Source organism: Neofelis nebulosa, chromosome 10 (assembly GCF_028018385.1).
Source record: "Neofelis nebulosa isolate mNeoNeb1 chromosome 10, mNeoNeb1.pri, whole genome shotgun sequence".
Classification (NCBI taxonomy): domain Eukaryota; kingdom Metazoa; phylum Chordata; class Mammalia; order Carnivora; family Felidae; genus Neofelis; species Neofelis nebulosa.
In genome coordinates this window covers 81,273,889-81,300,164 of record NC_080791.1, presented here as the reverse complement: position 1 = coordinate 81,300,164, position 26,276 = coordinate 81,273,889, and the positions used below count along the sequence as shown (strand labels likewise).

Sequence of the window (26,276 nt, the reverse complement as noted above, 5' to 3'; positions counted from 1 at the left end):
TTTGGGGACAAGAAATATATTTTATTCATTTTGTATCCACTGTACTTTGCATCATGCACATGCACACACACACACCACAAATAGCTTAATTAATTATGCAAATTATGATTGTCTTCTCAAAAATCACAGATTTTTCTTTCTCATTAAATATCTGAATTTAGGAATTTTTATAATAATGTATATTTTTTTCTTATTGCATAAAAATAAAGGGAATAAAAATCACTTATAATCTTGCCATTATCATTGGTTTCTCTCATTACACATGATTATAATTTTGCTTTCAAACCTGCTTTTTTTTAATTTCCTTGACATATTTCCATGTCGTTATAATCAACCTCAAGGTGATTTTTAAATAAATGCCGTCTCTGTGGTTTCCACACTTTGATATTAGAAGCTGATGCATCCATCTCAGTTGTAACCACTCCCAGCTAAACCATGGTCCTCCTCCAGTAGGAATGCTGTCCTGTCACCCCTCCTTCCAACATTGTTGCCCCCATCCTCACACATAGAGTTATTCCATGAAAACAGAAATCTGTTCAAAACCATTTAAAGTTAGGAGAAAATCCAAACTCCCCATCATAAGCCCTTCCAATACTGTGCTTTGCTTACCTCTCTTTCTCCTCTCATTTCGGCCATCCTGGCGTTCGGTCTCTGTGTTCCTGCCACACAGGCCACATATCAGTTTCTTGAACACACCAAGCTCTTTCCCACCCCAAGGCCCTCCAAGAGGGCACTCTGCCTGGAATGCCTCTTTCTCCCACTCTTCCCTCCTCAGCTGACTTCTCATCTTTCATTTCTTGTCTTCAATCTCTTCTGAGAGACTGCCTCCCTGGTCACCTCAGGAAGCTTCCCTTCCACCACTAAGGACCCACTTAATGACAACTTGCAAATAGATATTTAGGTGTTGATTTACTTATTTATTTTCTGACCCCTCCACTAGACTACAAGCTTTGCAAGGATAGAGATTTTGCCTCTTTATTCATGAATGCATATCTAGACTTAGTACAGAGTCTGGCATATGGTAGGCTCTCCAAATGCAGAGTCCACTAGAGATATTAAAGGAATATTTAAAGCAGTCATTCTTAAATGTAGTGCCAGCACCAGGAACATCAACGTTATCTGAGAACTTGTTAGAAATGCAAATTCTCAAGGTTCAACTGGAATTATTGTTATCAGAAGCTCTGGGGGTAGAGGCTGGTCGTGTGTGTGTGTGTGTGTGTGTGTGTGTGTGTGTGTGTGTGTGTGAGAACAGGCTCTACAAGTGATTCTGCTGTTCTCAGTCTGACAACGACTGCTGTAAGGTATCTCTGTTTAAAAGTTGCTGCAGCCAACATTTCTTAGAATGTGAGGTTGGAACCTTAAATATAACTAAATGTAGTCTCTCATTTTATTCAGGAAAGTAATGTCAAAAAAGAAATTTTTATATGTTTTAATTTAACAGTGATAGTTCTGCTTATAAGTTTGCTTTTAACATAGTAAAGCATGCATATTTTTTATGATCATTAAGTATAATTATGCAGCACAGACTCTTTCCTGAAAGGAGTCTTCAAATGTAAAGCTACTTTTATACTGATGGCTGAGTATTAATTCAATTAAATTCAGATATAATTATGGAAAATTTGCATTTCCCACTTCTCTTATGGTTAAAACAATGAATTGATCTGGATGATTTATCAGATACTTTGTCTTTGAGTTGTAATTTTCCCATAGTGATTTACTTATTATGTTTAAGGGGAATCATTAGGTTTTCACATTTGGAGAGTCCTATTTAATAAAGCTGATTCATTGGTCAACACAGTATCAGTGGGGTCACAAAGAAGATGGAAAATTAATCATTGAAGACAAGACTTCAGATTGGATCCAAAACACCTGAGTTACCTGATCTGCATAAGTGGATAAAATGTGGCTTTGAATACCATCTGGTAAGATGTATATATCCGTGGAAAGAGTCAAAATTATGAAGCAAGTGTAAATACTCTTTTAAAAAGTTAAAAAGGAAACTAAAGAGAGGAGAGAAACACAATACTGACTGAACTTCTATAATGTGACAGGCATTGCACTAAGTCGTGTTTTTTAGACTATCTTATATTATTCTCTGTCCACCCATTTTTATTTACTCAAAATATCAAAGGTTTTCTGGCTTATGTAAAGCAAACCAAAAGTCAAGCTGTTCTAAGTAGAATGATCTATGATGGAGCATAGACTGATTTTCTACCAGGTTCTCAATGAAACAAACATTTGTAAAAAAAAAAAGTATGTGAGCTTTAAATATCATCTTAGTAATTTACTTGCACTAAGAATATATTTGGGTATACCTTTCCTGCTCACAGATTTTTTTATTTTAAATACCATGTAAAGACTCTGTTGAGTACTTACTTTTTCTTAAAGAAAAGAATATTTATTTCCATATCCATTTTAAGTGATCTCACCTGAAATGCGGATTCAGAAACCTAACCTCTGATTTCCTAAAGGGAAGCAGTTAATATTTTTAAACAAAGAAATCAAAATGAAGCCTGTGGAATGGGAAAAGAATTAATTTTATCCTCTTTAAAACCATGAGAAAATAAAGATAACAGGTTGAAACATTTTGTTCCGTAGCTTAAATCACAGTGACTTTCATTGTTGTCACTTGTTTACTTTAACATTTTTTGCTGTGAGTTATGCTTCTTTCAATTCAGATTTTTTTTCTCAGATTTTCTATTTTGACCGAAATTATTTACTAAAATATTTTATATAAAAATAACTTCTTAAGAACATTTTAAAAATATACACTTTTACAAATAATTGTATCTTACATATTCTTGAATCAAGACCTAATTTTACAGTAGGATTTGGGAGTAACTATTTTAGTGAAACCAATAATCGAATGCATTTAAAAACAGTAAAAACTTCAGAAAGACACCATTTGTTTCACATACAAAGACAAACACAGATGCTCAAAAGGTAACAATTTAGATCACATACTTCAAGTTTTTAAGAACGCATTTCTGATATTTTGAAATAAGAGACATACTCATCCCCAGTTCTGAAACTAATATCAATTATTCTTAATTGGCTTCTCTACATATTTCAAAGGAAACAGAAAGTAACATAGAATTCCTAGATTGATGTACTGTTAAACGTACCACCGTCAGAATTCTGGGTTCAGCTGCATTTGGAATCCTTCATTGCTGACAACAGAATTGCAAATGACAAGCTTCTTTCAAGCACTCTTCAGCACGGCAACAGAAAGTTCTCCCTTCCACTGCCTGCTTTTTTTCCATTAGCTAGAGTGTTACAGATTGAATGCTGCAGGAGGCATTTGACTGGAGGGTTTTTAGACAACTCTTTAAAATGCCTGAGTTTGAATAATGATTAAAAAAAGAAAAAAAAAGACAACTCATTTCTTTATAAGAACTTCTCTTTTTTTTTTTTAATTTATTTAAGAGGATTGGCTATGGGGTGGGGGGTGGGGTTAGAGGACATCTTCATGTGTCATTGGTTAATAGTTTCTGTGTATGATTCACCTAAGTGACATTTAGTCATATAATGTCAGTGACATTTTCATAATTTTACTGTCAATTTCTAATAATCTATTGCACATTCTTGTTATTTGAACGAGTTGGGCAGATTAGCATAAAGGTCGGAGGTATGTTTCAGTCTGAATAATAGTGGTCTGGCAAAGAAAACTTTTTTATTGGTGAAACATTTTTTATTTAATGTTTTTGATAGCTGAGTGGTGTTCACTAGGATTTCCTTTTTTTTTTTTCAGCTTTTCAAGGAAATTGCCTCATTTTCTTGTTCATGGCAGAAAGGTACAATAGAAACCTTTATGGTTTCTGAAAAATCCTGCATCTGGTTAAACTTGACATTGTAGCATATTGGCTCGGGGCTACGTATAACGAAGTGACTGTAATCTGAAAGCAACAGAAGTAAATGTTATCTAAAAATAAATTTAAAAATAAATTTAAAATAAAAAATCGAACAGTTTTGTCCCTCTGTGGTTAACATTTACATGATGAGACCCAACAGAGGATTACATTTATATCTGTCAAGAAAGCCTCCACAAGACAGCTTAGAATTGGGACTGACAGGATACTGAACTAAGTAACAGCCACTTAATGGATATGGCCTTGAATTAACCAACATGCTTAAAAATTGGTCTTCCAGTGAACCCACAAAATAGGGAATTTTAACTTCACACAATAGCTTGAAACCTTTATGAGACAAAGCATAGATTATTGTAATCCTTGTGTTGAAATTGCCTATCATCAAGGGATTAATCAAATCATCCAGGTTTCAATGACTGAGACCCTTATCTGAACTCTCGATTTATATCTTGCAAAGCAGTCAATAGCAATTACTCAATTAAAAAATTTCCACAAGCATCAGAAATTATTTAAGAAATTCAACAGCGCTTTATATTTGCTGACATTTTCTTTAAAAATAGTGACAGCTGCTCAAATAATTAATATTTTGATAGGCTCATTTGGTGATATTAACAAGTCTACATGCCCTGGGATGTCTGGGTGGCTCAGTCAGTTAAGCATCTGACTTTTGATTTGGGCTCAGGTCATGATTTCATGGTTCCTTGAGTTTGAGCCCTGCATGGGTCTCTGCACTGACAGTGGGGAGCCTGCTTGGGATTCTCTTTCCCCTCTCCCTCTGCCCTTCCCTCACTTGTGCTTTCTCTTTCAAAAATAAACTTAAACACACACACACACACACACACACACACACACACACACACACACAAAAGTCTCCATGCTAGTGTGAATGGAGGAAAAGGACATGGGAAGGTGAAGGAATAGAAGCATCACAGGAGGAACGAATATTTTACAGTTTATCCGGATCTGAGCATGGGAGTCTTAGTTTTATTGTATTTTTCCTTAAGCATAAAACATTGCGGAAAGCACAAAACTCATGGTCTCTAATACATATGGTCATTCATTCCCCCGTAATGTGAACCTGTTCTCGAACTACCTGATAAACTTGTCTCACGCTTCCTGCAGTCCCTTGTGCACACCTCTAGTCTGTACAACCTCGCCCAATGCTTAACAGGGTGGTGGACTCTATACAACTCCTGCCTACTGCTTCCCCAATTGTATATTAACAGGGAAATCATTTACCCATTCTGAGCCTCCATTTCCACACGTATGAGATGGGAGTAAAAAACAGACCCCACCTTTTTAAAGTTGTCGTGAGGCTAAAAGAATGTATCAACAAAATCACTGAAAAATCCTCAATAAATATTAGCCATTGTAGTATTTAATATTAGCATTATTAAATGCTCCAACCCCCAATCCTGTGGTCTTTCTCTACACACATAACCTGGGGGCCCTGGAGGTGGGAGATTAATGTAAACTTGACTTTCAATGTATCCAAATAACATAAGTTTTGATCTGACTTCTCTGACTGCCTTCATGTCTAAGCAGAGAACCGGTCTGATGTGGGCCTACCATTGATTGAATGTATAAAAGTCAAGTAGAACGATCATCTGAATCTTTTCAATGGTATGCTGACACACTAATTTATTAAGTTTACTTTCACATCCGATAATCATGTACAAATTCTGCAGAGAGGTTATTGCAGCTCTCATTTTAGAGCTAAGTTCCCCAGGGAGACTTAGAAGGTAGATCTCCCAAGATGAACTCTTAAGCTCTCATAGAGAAAACCAGTGAGTTGATGATTCAGGAAATTTCCTATATGTCTTACTACCTAAATATTAGTGTCAGGAAAGAGAAAATATCTGTACATCTCATTTGCTTATTTGTACTGGCTATGGAATACTAAATAGGCAGGCATATTTTTTCCCATATAGTCTTTGAAAGAACTAAAGACACCAATTCATCAAATTCATCCCTCACCTAAATTTACTCTTACAATTAAAATGTCTTCATGTCTTGATTTCCTAGCCTTCCATTCCAACATAGCTGTTGAACATTTTTTTTTTTCTGATTGACAAGGGGAATTCCTGTTCCATAGAGTAGATGCATTTGAAAATATTTTATCTACTGATTATTATGCAATCCTAAGGAATACCTACCCACTCCCTGTGACTGACTTTTACTGACATTTAGTAATATTAAATTTGAAACAAACTCCCTGCTTTTTTTACTTACTTATTTGTTGATACAAAAATAAAGTACAAACAGGTCAGTCCATTCCTGGGATGTTGTAGGTTAGCCACACAGATAATAAAAAGCAAAGCTGCCTATTTCAGAGCAACATTTCAAGGTTTTTGAAGGTGTGATTAATGTGTAAGTATATTTCTTATAGTTAACTACTGAACTGGAGTCAGAAAGGCACAGGTTCTGGAATCAAAGAGACATGGTACAATCTAGATGGGTTACTGTCTAGATCAGAGACTGGACAAAACACCTTTAACCTTTATTTTCTTCATTAGTAAAATGAGACTACTACTGGTTCCTCTCATTGAGTGTGGGAGTTAAATGAGATAATACATACAAAGTGCTTACCGCAGCTTCCGGTGTATAAGTGACCAATATGTATTAGGGGGAGGAACCGAAATGCTACTTACAATAGCTACCAGACTACAAAGATGAAGTCCTGAACTGTTCTTGTCTTGCCAGTGTAGCAAGTGGAAGAGCAGTTTCAGGAAACAGAACCATCTTATTTTTCAAATCTTGGCTCAGTCATTCATTAGCCGTGTAAAATTTCAAAATGGGCATGATGTTGTATGATAATACTTACAGCTTGAATTTAAGAACACATGACATAACCTTAAATCATTTGAATCCTATGACCCAGAGATAAACACTTAAAAATTTGTTGTGTATCTTCTCAGTAAGAGTTAGATATTTTTATATAATCAATATCAAACTGTACATGTTGCTTTTAATAACAACCTTCTTGTATAATCATACATTGTGATCATTTCTCATCCTTACCTATTTTTGGAAGTTTATTTTTCAATTGCCTCATTTGAGGGATTGGTTTTTATTCAACTTATTTATTTAAATTCAAGTTAGTTAACATACAGTGTAGTATTGCTTTCTGCAGTAGAATCCAGTGATTTACCACATATAACACCTGGTGCTCATCCCAGGAAGTGTCCTCCTTAATGCCCAATGTCCATTTAGCCCACCCTCCCCACCTACCTCCCCTCCAGCAACTCTGCTCTCTGTACTTAAGAGTTTCTTATGGTTTGCCTCCCTCTCTGTTTTTATCTTATTTTTCCTTCCCTTCCACTATGTTCATGTGTTGTGTTTCTTAAATTCCACATAAGAGTGAAATTGTGATATTTGTCTTTCTTTGACTATGTCGCTTAGCACAGTATACTCTAGTTCCATCTACATCGTTACAAATGAAGGCATTATTATTTTTAATTTTAAATTTTACTTTAGAACATTTAAGTGTTTATAGTCCCTCACCACCCACAAATTACAGTGTGAGAAACATCCTCGAACATAATTATATGGGCCAACATCTAATTATATTCTCCGAATAAATTCTTAGAAGTGGGTCAAAAGGTATGATTATTTTAAGGCTTTTTTAATCCTCATTGTTGTTGTTTGCCAGAAAATGAGGATCAATATACATGTCTACCAGCTAGCAATAAACAGTTTATAGTGTCAATATTTTTTTTTTTAATTATTTTTTAATTTGATTTAAAAAAAAAAAAAAAACATTGCTTATGGGGCCCATAGGTGGCTTCGGTCAGTTAAGAGTCTGACTTTGGCTCAGGCCATGATCTCACAGTTGGTGAGTTCGAGCCCCACATCAGGCTCTGTGCTGACAGCTCAGAACCTGGAACCTGTTTAGGATTCTTTGTCTTCCTCTCTCTCTGCTCCTCCCCCCTTCACACTCTGTCTCTCAAAAAGAAATAAACATTAAAAAAGAACATTGCTTATGTTTGCATTTCTGCAATTGCTAGTACTGACTGCTAATAGTTTTACATGTTAAATTATAATACTTTTCAATTTTTTCACTCATATTTATCGATTATATAATATCTTTATAAGTTAAGAATATTAACTATTGTTTGGTAAGTATGTTCTATTATATCAGTTCATTATCATATCTTACGTTTATCCCTTACTCTAATTTTATTTACAGTAATTTTGATACTGATTAGTATGTAAATAGTCAAATCTGTCAAGTTTTCCATAATCATTTGTTTACAAATGTTTCTTTATTTGTTTTGGGGGGGGCGCAGAGAGAGAAAGGGAAAGACAGAATCCTATGCAGACTCCCTGCTGTCAGCACAGAGTCCAACACCGGGCACAATCTCAACAACTATGAGATTATGACCTGAGGCAAAATCGAGTCAGCCATTTAACTGACTAAGCCACCTAGGCGCCCCCATGGTCGATTTTATTGTTTTTTTAAAAAGACCATTTAGAAAGGCCATTTCACTATTCTGTGATTAGCAAAAAAAAAAAAAAAATGCTTATTTTATATTTATATATCCATTTTAAGTCTATTAACTGTTTAGCTCTTCAATAATTCATTTGGGTGTAAGATGCACTAGGCATCTAAAATTAGTGTAACCCCTTATTGACCTATTATTGTGAGAACATTTGCACATTTTTGAAAGATCAATATTTCATTACCGATGTGAAATACCTTCATCATAACACCACACACACACACACACACACACACACACATCACATACTACGTTTAGGTTTAAGTAATCTACAGATAATGTGGAAGGATTCTAAAAAATCTTACACTAAATGTTCTGTAATATCTACACTACCAATAGGCTGGTAAAACACAAGTCCTCACCACTTACTAGGGAAGGTTTCTGAGGGTCAAGGTAAATACTAAATGGCACTAAACTCCTATGGTTGCAGGGAGGATAAAACTTTCTTCTATGTTAGACAAAGACTCTGCAAACAAGACCAAGCATCTTTTGGGCTGCTGGAAAAGAAGTCTTCTTATACTAGGCAAGAAAATAAACTTAAGACAGTGGCCAGAAAGATGAACAAATCAAGATAACCTGTTGTATGTTCCATAATATATATGAAAATTAAATATTTAGGGTACCATTTCCAACAATAACATTACTAAATAAAAAAATATTACTTCTGGTCTTAACATTATGAAAATATGAACATTTTCCTTAGAAACTGACTTATCCCATTACATGCAAATAATTAGCACTTAATTTCATGTGTAATTTTGTCAATTAAAGCAGCCCAGTTTAGTCATTTATCTTGTAGTTTAAGTCATCATTATCTCATAATTGCTAGGAAAAAAAGTATGCAAGTTCAGAATGCTAATAATCCCTATACACTACTTGGAGGCAAAGAGCCACTGAGGCACATGAAACATTTGCTGATACCCATTGGAAGGTACAGGAAACTGCAGAGGCCATCCTCCTCTCGTGTTCTCCAACATATGATGTGTCTCCAGCCTCCATAGAAAATTATTCCTGCTACCAGTTGAGTTAAAGATGAACACCATCTGCCAATGCCAGTTGACACAGTCAAACTGAATGGCTTTGTGATCTAAATTTAATGAACTGCTAAAATATTCATATCAAGATTTTCCTGATCCATAACCTTTTTCCTGTCTGTTTTGATACTCAGCATCCTTTAAGAGGAGAAGTCACTGTAATTTGGAATATAGATTCATATTCCCAGACTGGCTATTGGCCACATCTGCAATTGTTTTTGGCATCCTGAGGGATAGTGGCAGCAGGAAATTCTTCATTAACATTCACTACAGAAGCCATGGGTTCTGCTTCACAGATTTGTGCCTTCTAACCTAAATGAACTGTAGATGTTTCCTGTAAATTATCCACATCTAGAGGCCTTAGCTGGTGTGTAGGACAGGGCGCTTTGACAGAGAGGGATTTTGCCTCTGGGGGTCATCCAGCTGGCTGTAGGATGTTACCTTTAATCATTATTCATAATGATCTCTATATTAATAAGACAGAAAAAGGAAATATTCACCCAAACTGTTTTAAAAACAATCTCTCTACTCTAGAACTCTGCTTGCAGTCAGAGCAGGTGCCTTGGTCTATATGGATTTACAGATTTTTTTCTTTTTTTCATTACAAATTTACTTTCTGAAATGTTTTATCCATATAGTTGTGACAGAGACTTTTTGTCAAAATGTTAAAAAAAGAAAGAAAGAAAGAAAGAAAGAAAGAAAGAAAGAAAGAAAGAAAGAAAGAAATTTGTCTTTAAAAAATAATTCTTCACCAATTTTAGTGGGTACTTGTGACTACTGCTAACTATTCACACATAGTTCCATTGAAGGTAATCTTGAAATTCTACCCTGATTTGATATTATCACAAAGAAAACACTTTTGCAAATAGAGTTGTTTTTTTTAAAGATAAACAATGTCAGAATGTTTTAGATAGGCTGGCTAGATACCACGCTATTTAGATTATGACATTTAAAATATACTTGGGCTCTGTGGAGTGAAATGGGTAATATGAGTATGTTGTGGAAAACCTAGGGACAATTTTTCAAATCTTCACAGTAATGGAGGAAAAATTCACGTTACATTAACAATCACTGGTGTCAGCCAACATGCTATCCTTTAACATTCGTGGCTGCATCCATTATCTACTGCTGAGAAACAAATCATCACCAAACGATTTTCATTTAGATCATGATTCGGTGGGGAGGCTGGGCCCAACTGGGTAGTTCATCTGGGTTCAGCTGAACTGTTTCAGGCTCTGAGTTTCCTGGTCTTTGCCACTGAATTCTCTCATATTTCTGCTTCAGTTGGGGCAACTGGGCTCACTAGGTTCTGATCCACATGGCTCATCCTCAGGCAGGACAATTCTGGCTTGTTTGCTGTGGTGGAGGCACAGTCCCAAGAGAAAGAATGGGAGCGCAAGATCTTTGGAGTCCAAGGTTCAGTATTGTCACATTGTGACTTTCTGCAGCAGTCTGCTAGCCAAAGCAAGGCCCAAGGCCATTCTAACGATGCTATCTCTTGATGGGAGGTGCTAAAAATAGAGATATAAGGAAGAAAGACTGTGGCCTATGTCCCATCTACTACAGTGCCTCTGAGTTATTTAAAATGGCTCCTGTCAAAAAGCTTGAGGCTAGCCTAAATCTAGACTTATCACATAGTATGATCTCTCATTTCCAGAGCCTCTTAGCTTTCTCCATTTATATGCATGTATCCTGTGTTGCATCCCGATACCTGGACAGCAAAACCTGTCCATATGTGCGATCTTCATTTGTCCTACAAGTGCCAAGTTTTGCACATGGTATCTTCCAAATACATAACATAAATATTTACTACTATTTTCTATTACTTTATCAATATCACTTCATCATAGGAGATATCAGTTGTAGATGTTTTTTTGTAGATGTAGTTGTATTGTAGATGTTTTCATTTTCTCAAATATTAAAGGATTTTAGCATAAATGACATCCCAAAAGTTCATGATTAGAATAAAATATCCTAAAGGTCCAATTCATTATTCTCAAAATTAATTCTATAACAAACTATGGTGCCTTACAAATATACTTATTTTATTAAATTATCGTAAGCAGTGGATATATGGTCATAATTTAAACTCAGCATGCTGATTCAGGATCATTCAGGCAACGTTTGCACAATGGTTGACAAATCAAATGCTCCATACATTTTTAGATTTGCTTGTTTGTTTTTACAGCTGATGAGCTCAACAGACTTCCTCATAAATTCAATGTAAAATGAATTTACCTACTTTATAGCTAGGTTCATAAGAAATACGGCAAATTTTGTTAGAAAGCTCCCCTTGTTTTCCTGTAATCCAGTACTTATCATTACTCACGATATAGTTTCCATTAGCAGTCACTTTCTCCTGAAAGTTTTTGCTTCTTAAACTTGCTCCCTCACCTCTAAAATGATCCCTTTGCAATTGAGTAACTTCTATAAAGACATAAAATATCAGTTGCATCACATCATATGCATGGGGCATGTGGCAACCAGTACAATATCCCAACCAGAAAAAAAATGTGTGAAGCACAGATCTTCAGCCAGATCTGAAGCACAGATCTTCAGCCACAGAATGTATACATATATTCATACATGTTAATTTAAACAATATGAAAGTTGTTATTTTGTAGCACATAAATGAAGGGATCTTGTCAATTTCATAAGGTCCAACCTAAAATATACATAATCTAATATATGCACACACATATGCACATAACTACTCATATCACTTAGTAGTGGGGAAGGAGTAAGAGGAAGGTTGACCAATTTATAAATGTAAGGATATCCAGATACTGGCCCAAAAAGTAGAAATAAAAGTCACTGCTCTTCAAGGTTCCCTGTAACAAATGTACACAATTAACATAATCCAACAGATTATTTTGCCCTTCATTTGTAGACAGGCAAGTAACCAGTAAACATTTTCTTTCTTTTTATAATGGGACCATTTGTTCAAACGGGATTTGTACTGTGACCTAAGCTATGAAATGGATAAAAGTGGATGTATTTCAACAGAATCTAAAAAAGTGAGTCCAAACCACCCAGGTGATGCATGACTTTTCTCTACATTTTGAGTAGAAGTACAATAGCAGGAAAGTATGTAATTAGATTCAGTAAGACATTATACTAGGATTTCTTAGTTGGAACAACTATTACCATCATCACATACCATTCCCTTAACATCAAAAATAAAATATGCATGTAGGTTTAACTATTTCTTCTTAACTTTTATATTACACAGTTCAAGTCTGGTCAAAGTGAGATTGAGAAATGGCTACTGTTGGGGTGCCTGGCTGGCTTAGTCTGTAGAGCATGTGACTCTTGATCTCTGGCTTGAGCTCAAGCCCCACATTGGGAGTGGAGCCTACAACAAAAGAAAGAAAGAAAGAAAGAAAGAAAGAAAGAAAGAAAGAAAGAAAGAAAGAAAAGAAAAAAGAAAGGAAGGAAGGAAGGAAGGAAAGAAGGAAGGAAGGAAAGAAAGAAGAAAGGAAGGAAGGAAGAAGGAAAGAAAGAAACAAAGAAAGGGCAGGCTACTGTTGAGCAACAATAAAATGGTGGGGTATCATTAGTGGCATGTGGTAAATCCTAGAGAAGCAGATGAGACAGATTTTATTTAATCTTAGTTCATTTCCTAGTTACTTTTAAAAAATTTTTAAATGTTTTTATTTATTTTTGAAGGAGAGAGACAAGAGCATGAGCGGGGGAGGAACAGAGAGAGAGGGAGACACAAAATCCAAAACAGGCTCTAGGCTCTAAGCTGTCAGCACAGAGACTGATGCAGGGCTCAAACTCACAAACTGTGAGATCATGACCTGAGCCAAAGTCAGACACTTAACTGGTGGAACCATCCAGGAGCCCTTCATTTCTTAATTATTTAAAGCATACTGTGTTTGCCTGCTCATTGGTGCCATAGGCATCTTAAAGAATAACATCTATTTGCTTTTTTTTCCCATTTCTGATAACCTCGCCTCTCAGTTGACTTGGAACAATGTTTCACAGATAGAAGAAACATTCTAAACATCATGATGATCAGACAGTCACAAGGAGGCCGATGAAGTAACAGGGTAAACAAACTCCTGATTTGTAAAGATAACCTAAGAGTTACTGGCACAAAATACTGATCACATTTAACAAAACAAAACGAAAGAGGGATGGAGAAATTTGACACAAGCATTTATTCTTACATCTATTTATCAAAGTTGGTCTCATTTATGATGGTAATATTTAAATTGTGCCAAATTTCTTCACTGATGCTTTTGTGGTGACTAATGAAGGGATTTTCAAAACTAATCCAAGCCAAACCAAATCAAACATCAGAGAAATATATATTCAAGGGTGTGATTATTAGACTTGCAGAGACAATGAAAACAAGTCATTCCCCTGTGTTAACCTGCGAATTTCTTTTACAAAGCCATTCCCACTTTAATCAATAGGAAACAATGAAAAAAAAAGTGGGCTTGGACTGAGTCAGAATTTGTCTTGAAACATATCAAACAGGGATGCTATTTGGTGTTGAATAACCAAACTCAGATGCTTTGAAGAGTGCACAAAATCATTTTGTTTGAGGGATGGTCGGATTGCTGCAGCCAGGTTTTTTTTTTTCTTTTTTAAACTGAACTCTAGCCCAGTTCTTCCTCTGTGGAAGAACTACAGTTTCAATGAGGTATTCTCTGCCTCCATGTTGTTATAAAAAACCTGCATATAGTCAGCTATGCTCTTAAAATACTTTCATATGGTTGTCTCATGCACTCATCAAAGAATTCTGTCAACCAGACAGCATAATCCAACTTTACAGATGAAAAAAACAAGGCTCAGTGAGTTTAATTAACCGGTTCAAATTATCACAACTAGGAAGGAGTGGAACTAGAATTCAAATCTTGGTCCATTCCATGCTCTCACGCAACCATGCTGCCTTTCAATAAAAATGTAAAATGAGGCAATAAACCCCTAAAGGTTAATGTTACAGTTCAGATTGTTTTTAAAAAATGTTTGATAATATACATGAATATGATGTCTACATATAACTTTCCACCTTTAAGTCCTTAAAGATGTGTATTAAGCTGTGTGCCCTCTTATACTCTCCAGCACAATATGCATTAATGTTGAAAGGAAATGCAAGGTTTTAGACATAATGCTTTCAAGTGACTTATTGACAGTTTAGTTTGTATTACCTTAGACAATTTTGCCTTGGATTCAGAATTATCTTTGGGAACAAAGTCTTTAATAAGCCGAGATCGGTCATAATTAGCATGTTCTGATTCATCCATGTAATCCTTATCTTTTCCTAGGGCTAGAAAAGAGAAAGAGAAAATTACATCCATTTTTATACTTCTTCCTTTTCTTTCTCTTTAAATGTACTAATCTCTCTTTTATTCATGTTTTCCAAGGGTTAGCCAAGTATAACTCTCTTATGACCATTTGGCCAAAATGTAAGCTAAAAAAAAAAAAGAAAAGAAAGAAAAGAAATAACATGACAGCTTCTCTGTTAGTGGATTAACACTGACGCTACAGTAACTTTCATAAGAATTAAATGCATCTCTACTGTTCAATGTACTTAAGCTTTGAAAATAACATTAGAATCATGCAAGCTCATCACCTCTTTTGAACTTGAAGACAAAGATATTTCTAAGAATTCAACAGATTCCCAAACATTTATTTGCTTAATTAAAAACTGTATGAATTTTAAAATTCAATAGATTCCCAAACACTTGTTTGCTTAATTAAAAACTGCATGAATTTTGAGAATTTGTTTTCTTAAAAGTTGGAAAGTTTTCTAAATGTGAATTTGACTGAAGAGTGACAGAAGCTCTGAAAAATTATGGAAGAAAGTCTAACAAACATTACAAGAAAATCTTTTTAAAAATATTAGGAGATTGAAATGAAACTACAACTAGAAAAAAAGGAGAGGACATTAAAAATAATTCCTATTAGAATTACAAAAAGAGTAAGACCCCGTAATATCAACCACGTGTAAGAGCATATATGAACAATGAAGAAGCTATAGTCAAGGTAAAAAAGTACAAAACAAGAAGCCTCTATGGTGACTTCAAGTACAACCAAGAACTGTGACATGCCTCACAAAATCTGCATTCCATAGGACACAAGCCTCTCTTCAAATTCAAAAACAGAATCGTACATATTTAGCTTTTTCAAATAAATCAAAATATTTTGGAGAGAGTTATTCAATTCCATCTGTTGACACCCACGAAACATAAACTTTGACATAGACAGCCATGTATAATGCTTTAAAGAGTTCAATCATTTGACTTAGTATTGTAACAGAATAAAAAATTATTTATTATACATGCATTAATTTCTTTTATTAGTAATGCATAAAATCTGTGCATATGTTATACTATGTACAGCCAGAGTATCGGAATCTTAGCAATGGTATGAATTAAGATTGGACAGGTAATATTATGTCTTAGTATGTCATTAATTGCCACTTATGTTAAAATGTTCTAAGCACTTACAGTTATACCTAGATCTATTAAAAAGAGCTAACTGATGGTTAACATTTGTTGAGTACATATGAAGAGCCAGAAACTTTACAGGTATTATTTCCTCTAATCCTTATAAGAACTGTACAAGTGGGTATGTTTTTTTTTACCTACATTTAATAGTAAATTAAGGCAGATGGAGATTAAATATTGTGTCAAAGTCACTAACTCAATAAGGAGTGCATCTAGAACTGAAACATATCCAGATTTGACTCCAAAGCTGATGCTCACGAATATACCATAATGTTTTCCCTACATTTATGTAGATTACATTTGATTCATTTAACAACTATTTATCAAACACTTATGATATGCCAGACATTGTTCTAAGAGTTGGAAATATACCAGCAAACAGAATTCTGCCTTCATGGGACATTCAAGTACAAGAAGTAAATGATAAATAACACAAATTAAGAAAACAGTAAGTATGTTTTCTGGTGAGTGCACTGGAAAATATACATTAGAAAGGAAGGATGTAGGTGTCAAAGGTGGGGAGAGGGATGCTAGTTTAGACAGAGAAACTAGGTAGGAGTTATTGCAATAATCAGGTAGAAAGGATATGGTTTGGGCCAGGGTGGTATCAAGGTGGAGAAATGATCAAACTGAAGATGTATTTTTTAAGGAAAAGTTAACAGAGTTCTATTGGGTGTGACATATGAAAAAGAAAAGTCAACAATAGTCCCAATGGTTTTGTTCCGAGCACTGGGAAGGGTGCCATATTATTTTCACATATTATTCGATTAAATCCTTTACAGGTATTATTTCTAGACTTTGTTACTGATGAGGAAATGTAGCAGTTACCTAGAATCTTACATTTGGTGTGTGGCAATAGAGTTCCAGAAATCGGGCTCTAACCTTACGTTTCTAGCCACTATGTAATACCGCTTCTTGTAGTATTTGGAGAGATGATGATTTAGGAAACTTTGAAGCAATAAAATACTCACAATTAAAAAAAAATGGGGTCACATAAAAATTGTAATATATTTGTTGAATGAAAAAAGGTAGAGTCTCTAATTATAAGCATAATTTTCTATCCTCCTAAAGTTGACAAGGATGGAGATAAATATTAGTATCCCAACAGATAAAGATAAAAATTGTAAGCAGACAAGAAATGAAAGATGAGATAAATTTAGTAAAAACATTTATTTTTATATGGTTTAATACTTTCAATGACCAAGAACTTAAAATAAAAAAGGTACTATTTTATGCCAGTACAGAAATATTCTTTTGCATCTTTCATTTTTTAAAATGTTTTATTATTTATTTTTGAGAGAGAGAGAGAGAGAGAGAGAGAGAGAGACAGAATGTGAACAGGGAGGGACAAAGAGAGAGGGAGACACAGATCCAAAGCAGGCTCCAGGCTCTGAGCTGTCAGCACAGAGCCTGATGCGGGACTCAATATCACAAGCTGTGAGATCATGACCTGAGCCAAAGTAGGATGCTTAACCAACTAAGCCACCCAGGCACCCCATTGCATCTTTCATTTTTAATAAAAATATCCAGGGGCGTCTTGGTGGCTCAGCTGACTAAGCCATCTGACTTCAGCTTAGGTCATGATCTCAAGGTTTGTGGGTTCGAGCCCCACGTTGGCCTCTGTGCTTACAGCTCAGAGCCTGGATCCTGCTTCAGATTCTGTGTTTCCTCTCTCTGTGTCCCTTCTCTGCTCCCACTCTGTCTCTCTCTCTCTCTCTCTCTCAAAAATAAATAAATACAAAAAAATTAAAAAAATATATATCCAGATGCTAGGGAAACTGATAATAGTCATTTGTTTTCTGAACCAATATAAATTGGTAAAACTTTTGGAACAAAGTATGTCAATATGTTTTAAGAGCACAACTGGAGAGGAACCTTAAAATCATCTAAAAGAAAAAAAAAATCTATGTTCACAAGAATGTTCTCCCAAGTCTATGCATAATAAAATACAGGAACAATTACCATTTTAATAAATAGCAACTCCATTCTTCCAATTACACAGGCCAAAATCATGACTCCTCATTTTCTCTTATACCTAATGTCCTATCCTTGAGTAAATTTTGTTGACTGAGCATGAAGTATCATTTATTTTTCTGCTTTGTTTTACTCCTTAGCATCTATCAGTATTGAACATGCAATATGTTTTTATTTATCTTCATTTACTATGTATTTCCCTCACTAGGGTATTTGAGGGCCAGTTTTTTGCTTTGTTCATTTTTCTTGTCTTTTTCGTTCACTGTTTTGTCCTTAATGTCTAGAACAAGGTCTGACCTGCCATTGCCATTCAATAAAATTTGCTGAATGACTACGGGATTTAAATGTCCATCATTCTTGTCTGAACTACCTTCAAATTATATCTAGAAGTTGATAATTTACCACCATTGTAGTTTCTTAACCTAAACCACCACTCTTTCTTGGCAGAAGTCTGTGAGAATCTCCTAACCAGTTTTCCTATTTCTATATCTTGCTACTATCACATGATAGCCAGAGGGGCCCTTTCAAAGCTTAAGTTAAATTACATTAAACTTCTACTCAAAACCTTCCAATAGTTTCTTAGCTCCAAGTAAAAGTCATAGCTACATCATGGCACCCTGGGTAAGCACCATCCTTGATGTTAAGTATGCTCTCACCACAGAGCCTTTGCACTTGCTCTTTTCTCTGCCAGGAATGCTCAATCCCTATTGCAGCCAAGCATCTGCTCATGTCACAGCCTCAGAGAATCTCTCCGTGACCACTGTTTCTAAAATAAAACCTCCCATACTTCTTTGTCTCCTCATAAGTCTTTATTACTTTTATCAGCACTTGACGTAGAATAACACACACACACACACACACACAAAATAATGCATGGTATCATATATTAAAAAATAAATAAATAAATAAATAAATAAATAATGCATGGTATATATGTACATATATATCAGCACTTGATATTAAGTGCTATTAATAATTAAGTGATATTAAGCACTAAGATATTAAGCATAGATATGTAAGATATATGAATGCTATATATACATGTATATATATACACAAGTAAACATTTTTACATGCATATATGTGTTTGTATCCATATAAGAAACAGGAAGAGTATATATAGATATATACACACACACATACACACATACATACATACATATAATACTTACAACTCATTAATAAGAAAGCAAATAACCCAATTTATAAATAGGCAAAGGATCTGAATAGACATTTTTCCAAAAAAAGATATACAAGTGGCCAATAATCACATGAAAAGGTGGTCAACATCATTATTACCAGGGACATATAAATCAAACCCCACAATGAGACCACTTCACACTTACTGGGATGGCTATAATAAAAAAGATGGGGGCATCTGGGTGGCTCAGTCACCTGAGCGCCTAACCCTTGATTTTAGCTCAGGTCATGATCTCATAGTTCATGAGTTCGAGCCCTGTGCTGACAGTGCAGATCCTGCTTAGGATTCTTCCTCTCTCTTCCCTTCTCTCGCTTGTGCTCTGTCTCTCAAAAGAAATAAAAACATTAAAAAAATGGACAATAACAACCATTGGTGAGCATATAGAGACATCAAGCCCTCATACACTGTTGATGGGAATGAAAAATAGTGCAGTTGCTGTAGAAACCAATCTGGCAGTTGTTCAAAAGTTTTAACATAGTTACTATATGATTCCCTATACTACTCCTAGGTACATTCTCAACATAAATGAAAATATAAATTCTCAAAAAATTTGCAGCATTATTCATAATAGCCCCCAAAGCAAAAGCAATCCAAATATTCATCAACTGATGGATGAATGAATGAACCATACAATGGTATATTATTCAGCAATAAAAAGGAACGAAGTATTGATTAGTGCTAAAACATGGATGACCGCCTGGATACATTAGGCTAAGTGAAAATGCTAGTCACAAAAGACCAAATATTATGTGATTCCATTTACATGAACTGTCCAGAATAATCTATAGAAACAGAGAGTAAATGAGGCTTGGGGAGTTGGGGTAAGAATAATAGGTGACTGCTAATAGGTATGGGGACTCCTTTTGAGGTGATGAAAAGATTCTAAAATTGGTTATGGTGATGAATGCACACCTCTGTGAATATACTAGAAATCATTGAGTTGTAGACTTAAAATGGGTGAATTCTATGGTATGTGAACGATGTCTCAATAAGGCTACTATATGAGGAAAAAAAAACAAGATTCTGAAAGCTTAACCAAATCATTTAATATGTTGAAGTAGGGAGCCCAATGTAATAAAAAGTCCAAAATAATAAAAACAACTAATAATGATTTCAGTGAGACCAAATTAATCCTGGTTATGTCATTTATTAGATTTAAGGCAGTGGGTCAGTGAAAGTTTCTTACTCTGAAAATCTGGGATAATAACATCTTCCAAGAATTAAATGAAATAATCTATGTGATTTGTACACATAAGGTATTGAAGAAATTCATATTCTTTTCCTTTGATCTTTCTCTAAATTTATAATTCTAGTAATTAGGAATATACAAAACCAATTATTTATTTTGGGGCTACAAAAAAAGTCATATCATCTATTTTAAATGGACAGTAACGTAATTAACTGAGTATACCAATGAGCAATTTAAAATCTAATCTAAAAATCCCTTTTTCAATCATCAGTAATATAACTTATGATGAAAACTTTTATTGAGACAAGTGAGAATCCATTAACTCTTCCAAGTTTTGTTTACAAACCAACATCGGCTCAAAACTCAAGGGGACCAATCGGGATAGGAGCCTCCTATGGCTGCAGCATAAACCTTAGAGCCATTTCCAAGAGTGTAATTTTAACCAACAAAGTATTCCAGCTCAATTCTTCTTTATTTTAATGCCATTTCATTACTTTGCTACATTTTAATATAACTGCTGGAGTATCTGGAAATGGATAAGGTAACTGTTAGGCAATTTTAAACATGTGTGAGTGATCTTATTAGATGGCCTCCACTTACTTCCACCTGTGCAACCTTCTCATACGTGGCTAATGATAGTGTGTTCCAGGATTGCCAGAGTAGTTGGGGCCGAAGATTAAAATAACAATAATAATAATAATAATAATAATAATGGCTTAAGGTTATTTCAAAAAAATTTTTTTAATGTTTATTTATTTTTGAGAGAGACAGACAGAATACGAGTGGGTTAGGGGCAGAGAGAGAGGGAGACACAGAATCTGAAGCAGGCTCCAGGCTCTGAGCCTTCAGCACATAGCCTGACACGGGGCTCAAACTCAACGAGTTGTGTGATCATGACTTGAGCTGAAGTCAGACTCTCAACCAACTGAGTCACCCAGGCACCCCAAGGTTATTTTTATTCTTTATAATTTATATACAAATTTATATACATTAAAACCATTGAGTTGTACATTTAAAATCGGTGAAATGTAAGGTATGTGAATTATCTCAATAAATTATATTATATTTAAAAAATATATATAATTAAAATTATATTAAAAAAAAAGATTCTCAAAGCTTCAAAAATTATTTAATATGTTGAACCAGGGAGCCTGATACAGTGAAAAGAGAACTAATAATGATTTTAGCAAAACCAAATCAGTTTTCATATTAATTAATTTTTAATTAACATGAATATTCCCAATGTGCATTCTCTTTACTTGTATCTCACAAAAGCTCTTAATTCACTTCTGTTCAATCCCAATTTACCTTATAAGAAAAATATCAAACTGCAATATTGAGATCTCCATTTCATAAATCAGGAACCTGAGGCACAGTGTATACCTTTCTACTGAATGATATAGTTCCTGAAACTGGATCTTCTGACTGCTAATAAGTTCCATGATTTTAAAAATTATTAGTCTACTGAAGTGTCCTATGAAGAATAAACTTAATGGTCCATGTATGGTCTACTTAGTGGTTAGAACATGGTGGTAATGAAGATCCAGACTTATTCTTTATAGTCCTTTGCTGCCTACTCCTTCCTACACTAGCAGTGTTCTAAAGTCCTGACACTAGCTGGTCACGGTGAGGTAGTGCCACGCCTCACCCCACAACTAGGCAGATCTTGAAGATAAACTGCTTTCCACTGTGTCAATGTGCCAGTGTTTATTCTATCCACATGCATTGTTCCATACATTCACCTAATCATCAATTTTCCATCTATCTACCACTGAGTAGACAGTATCTATTAGACAATATGAATAAGACAGACATAAATAGCAATTATCATCTGGTGAACTGAGTATAATAGTATTATAATCAAAGTGCTATAATAATAGAAAGTAGGAAGCATCTAAATGGGTATTTGGGAGGACTTCCTGTAAAGATAATGTTAGAAAGGCATTCTCCTACTGCTTAAGAAGAGTCATAGCTATTAGGTCTTTAAGTGCTCTGCAAAAAGGTTTGTCAACACAGCTTACATGAAAAAGAGGAACACAGATTAGGTTTTCTGTGAGAAAACTGATTCCTAACAGGTGAGAAAAATCACAGCTATGAATGACATCATGGAAAGCAAAGTAGTAATGGAGAGCAGATTCTCCAAAGATACGTGTGTCAATATTCTCCTTGTATTTCCTCCATTCATCTATCCTTCCAGTGATGCTACAAATACTCTTTGAGTACCTACTCTGTACAAGGTACTGTTTCTGATTCTGGGCTACAGGCACCAACAAGACTCACAAAGTCTCCTCTGGAAAAGGGAAGAGGGAAAAAATAAATCTTATTAATTCCTGGTAAGACCTCCTGAATCAAGATCAGGTGACACAAAGTGAAGCTTGTATGAATCCAGTTTCTATCAGCGTAGGGCCTTGGGGTAAGTGCAAGCTCATTATGAACAAACAAAAGAGGGCTGGTTGGCTACAGCACTGTGAGTCAAACGAAGTTTTAGCAAGTGCTCTAGAGAGATCAGGCCCATATCCTGTAAGGTCTCTGAAGGCTACAGTGAGGAGTTTACATTTTACATGTTATGGGAAACAGGGAGGATTTGAGTAGAAAAATGATGAGATTTAATTTCCCTTTTATGAAAGCTTCTTGTAACTGCTCTATGGAAAATAGACCATAATGAGACAAGCATTGGAACAGAGACAATTAGGAAGCTATTGGGCTGATCTACCAAGAGACGTGGCAGACTGGACAAGGTGTGGCTTGGATACAGCACTTGCAGCAGCAAGAGCTGAGGTGCATCAGATTCTGAATGGAATTTGAAAACTGAGTCAAGAGGACTTACTTAATGGGGTTAATAAACAATTGAAACAATTGCAATTCCCTTAATTCTGTAATCCTGAACTAGGTTGGTAACATTACTACAAAGTTCCTTTCTACTCCATCTGAAGATGAAATGCTATTTGAAAAAAAAAAAAATTAAAACTTAGTGGAGATCATCTAATACTACAGAATGAAAGTAAAATCGTCCTATACTCATTTGACTATAACTGTTTTAAGAAATAAAATGAACATTCCGCCAAGCTGAACTATTGAGCTCATAGAAAACAAATATCTTACCACTCTAGTATAAACCACTTCCTAAGGGACTCATTTCATAACATTAGCAAACTGTTTATTTTACAAGATTAGATGGATATATGTTTTGGTTGGTTGGACTCGAATTATGTTGGTTTTAATAAGCCCCAATTATATCATGTTGAAGTTATCTGATTTTGCTGCAGCATGAGTGTGGGCAGAATCAAGCATCAGTTACTTGTCAGTATGGATTTTTCTGTCTTTGTCATTTTACAGAATACTAACAACAGAAAGGGTGGGTGATGATGGCAGGGCTTCCAGGACTGATAGACAAGAGTATCATTACATCAAGATTCCAAATTCATTGTTACATGGATCAGCACTTTCCAGAATAATTGTGTGTGTGTGTGTGTGTGTGTGTGTGTGTGTGTGTGTGTGTGTGTGAATCTGTCTGTCTGTCTATGTAGGTGGGGGCACAGGGTGAAATGGTGCCCGGGCTTTGAAAGCTGCTCTATGAAAAGTAGAATTAAAGAAAAACCAAATTCTATCTAAACCTCCCAACCTGCTTAGCTTTCTTTTTTTTTTTTTTTTAATGTTTATTTATTTTTGAGACAGAGAGAGACAGAGCACGAACAGGGGAGGGGCAGAGAGAGAGGGACACACAGAATCTGAAACGGGCTCCAGGCTCTGAGCTGTCAGCACAGAGCCTGATGCGGGGCTTGAACTCACAGACTGCGAGATCATGACCTGAGCCGAAGTCGGATGCTTAACTGACTGAGCCACCCAGGCGCCCCCCTGCTTAGCTTTCTTCAATCATCTCGCAAATATATTTTGCCATGCAGTGTTACCCCCATCTTTCGCCGCTCACAGCCTCATGCTTAATAACATCTTGCAGAGCTACTGTTCTATGGACATCGCTAACCACTTTTCACCTCAAAGGACTGACTGTGTGCCTACTGTGATGGTTAAGGTTTGAGAAAACGAGGGATTAAGACTTCCTGGGTTGGAATCTCAATTCTCCCTTGGCTAGATATATGGCATTTGGCAAGTGATTTTATCTCTTGGCCAGATTCCTCAGCTATAAAAAGAGGTTAATTGGGGCGCCTGGGTGACTCAGTCGGTTGGGCGACTGACTTCGGCTCAGGTCATGATCTCACAGTCTGTGAGTTCAAGCCCCGCATCGGGCTCTGTGCTGACAGCTTGGAGCCTGTTTCAGATTCTGTGTCTCCCTCTCTCTCTGACCCTCCCCCATTCATGCTCTGTCTCTCTATGTCTCAAAAATAAATAAACGTCAAATAAAAAAATTAAAAAAAAAAGAGGTTAATAATAGTACTTAATCAAAAGAATTGTTATGAGAATTAAGTGAGATAATGCAGGTACAGAGTTGTATAATAAGTGTTCAGTAAATTATTGCTATTCCATTCTGCCTTAAAAATCACTGGTTAGTGAAGATCTCTCCGAGCCCAGAAAAATTGGGGTGAAAGATAAGCTTACAAGTGGGTGAATAAAGCAATGGGAAAATATTGTTGAACCTCTATGATACCATGCTAGGAGTGTGATGGAGTTATGTCTCTTCATTTATTTCAATAATCATGCAAAGTATCGATCATTAATTCCAATTTACAAATGAGACTACTGAGGCTCAGACTGTTTAATAATATGCCACAGTGACACAGCTAGTAGATACAACAATGAGAATTTGGCCAATGTCTGGCTGAGAAAGCAGCATTTCATTCATATATACTACAAATCCTGTTAGGCAAACTTAGTGAAAATGTCCAGGTCTGAATCAATAGAATCATGAATGTTCCTTCCTCCATAGCTATCATTTGGAACAGTGAGAAATACTCATCCTCAATGGAACTGACTACATGCAGTTAACCCGGCCACAGTATTCATCTTCTCTCATGGGGCAATTCAAAGTAGTTCACTTAAAAAAAAACACACAGCTATTAATTAGATGCATCAGTCAGTTTCCAAAAAATTGTATCAGAGCCTGTTGGCACTTAGAAATGCGTTAACCCACCCAGAAGCTGGCAGTCTGCATTCTAAAAGCAAAATTAGAAAATGTAACTTTGTTGAATTTAAAAGAGAGTATGTATTGCTAAAATACTCATGCTTTATTTAATTACACTCTTTGTATATTTGACATCGTTTTGCTGGATCTTTTCTGAAACACGATAAAATCATTCATGTTTTAGATATGCAGCTGACTCTAAAAGGGTACTTTCCAGCCAGGTGTTACATCCAGATGGATTCCTGGAATGCTTGGTGATACCACCATCAGCCAGAGCTTCATTCTCACCTTCACTGTAAAGGTAAATACCTTGTATATAAATGCTTTAATCCCGTTAGAAGCTGTGATGTTTCTTTAAATGGAATAAATGGTACATTGACGCTGGGGGTGCTAAAATATTGACTACGGGGTACAATGCCTGGAGAGACAGGAACGCAAGTCAAGTGTGTAGATTCATTGGGATACACTGGAATGACGAGGAAAGAAACACAGAGTTAGGACACCCAATTACATTAAGCATTTAGTGACAGTGTTAACACGTGTGATGGCAACCTATCAAAATAAGATGCATAGAATTGAATGGAAAGGTTTGCATGGCCAGAGTTATTGTTAAGCTATTAACTAGTATTAATTTGGGAGAATTATTAGTGAAAGATGCTTTGCAAACTGTTATCATCTGTATGGATGTTTTGGACAAGGTTTTTGCTCTTGTTTTTGTCTTCTTACTGGAAAATAACAATAGTCACCATTTTCAGAATTAATTACTCTGGGAAAGACCTTTGTACTCTGATAGAGTGCATTTGTTCTTATGAAAAGTTCTTTTTGATATTGATGTTGTATATGAAATGAACCTGCTAGTGGTTGTCTTCCTTTAATTAGGAAACTGAACAAGTCAGCACCGTTTCTATGCCACACACACAAAAGTGAGTATTATAAGAAACATGACTAATTTGCAGTAATTCAAAA

General features: G+C 35.5%; 1 protein-coding gene across 3 annotated transcripts in view; it reads right to left on the bottom strand.

Moving 5' to 3' along the window:
- The window catches only part of ANO3 (anoctamin 3), a 427,436-nt gene that overhangs the window by 164,047 nt on the left and 237,113 nt on the right, over nucleotides 1-26,276 (bottom strand). For 2 of the 3 annotated variants that reach the window (XM_058688488.1, XM_058688489.1), the window contains one exon: nucleotides 14,568-14,686. In XM_058688488.1, the coding sequence (XP_058544471.1) occupies nucleotides 14,568-14,686 (119 nt within the window). Of the gene's footprint in view, nucleotides 1-3,125; nucleotides 3,248-14,567; nucleotides 14,687-26,276 lie in introns of those variants that run through there. The other variant, XM_058688490.1, reaches the window with a different exon arrangement.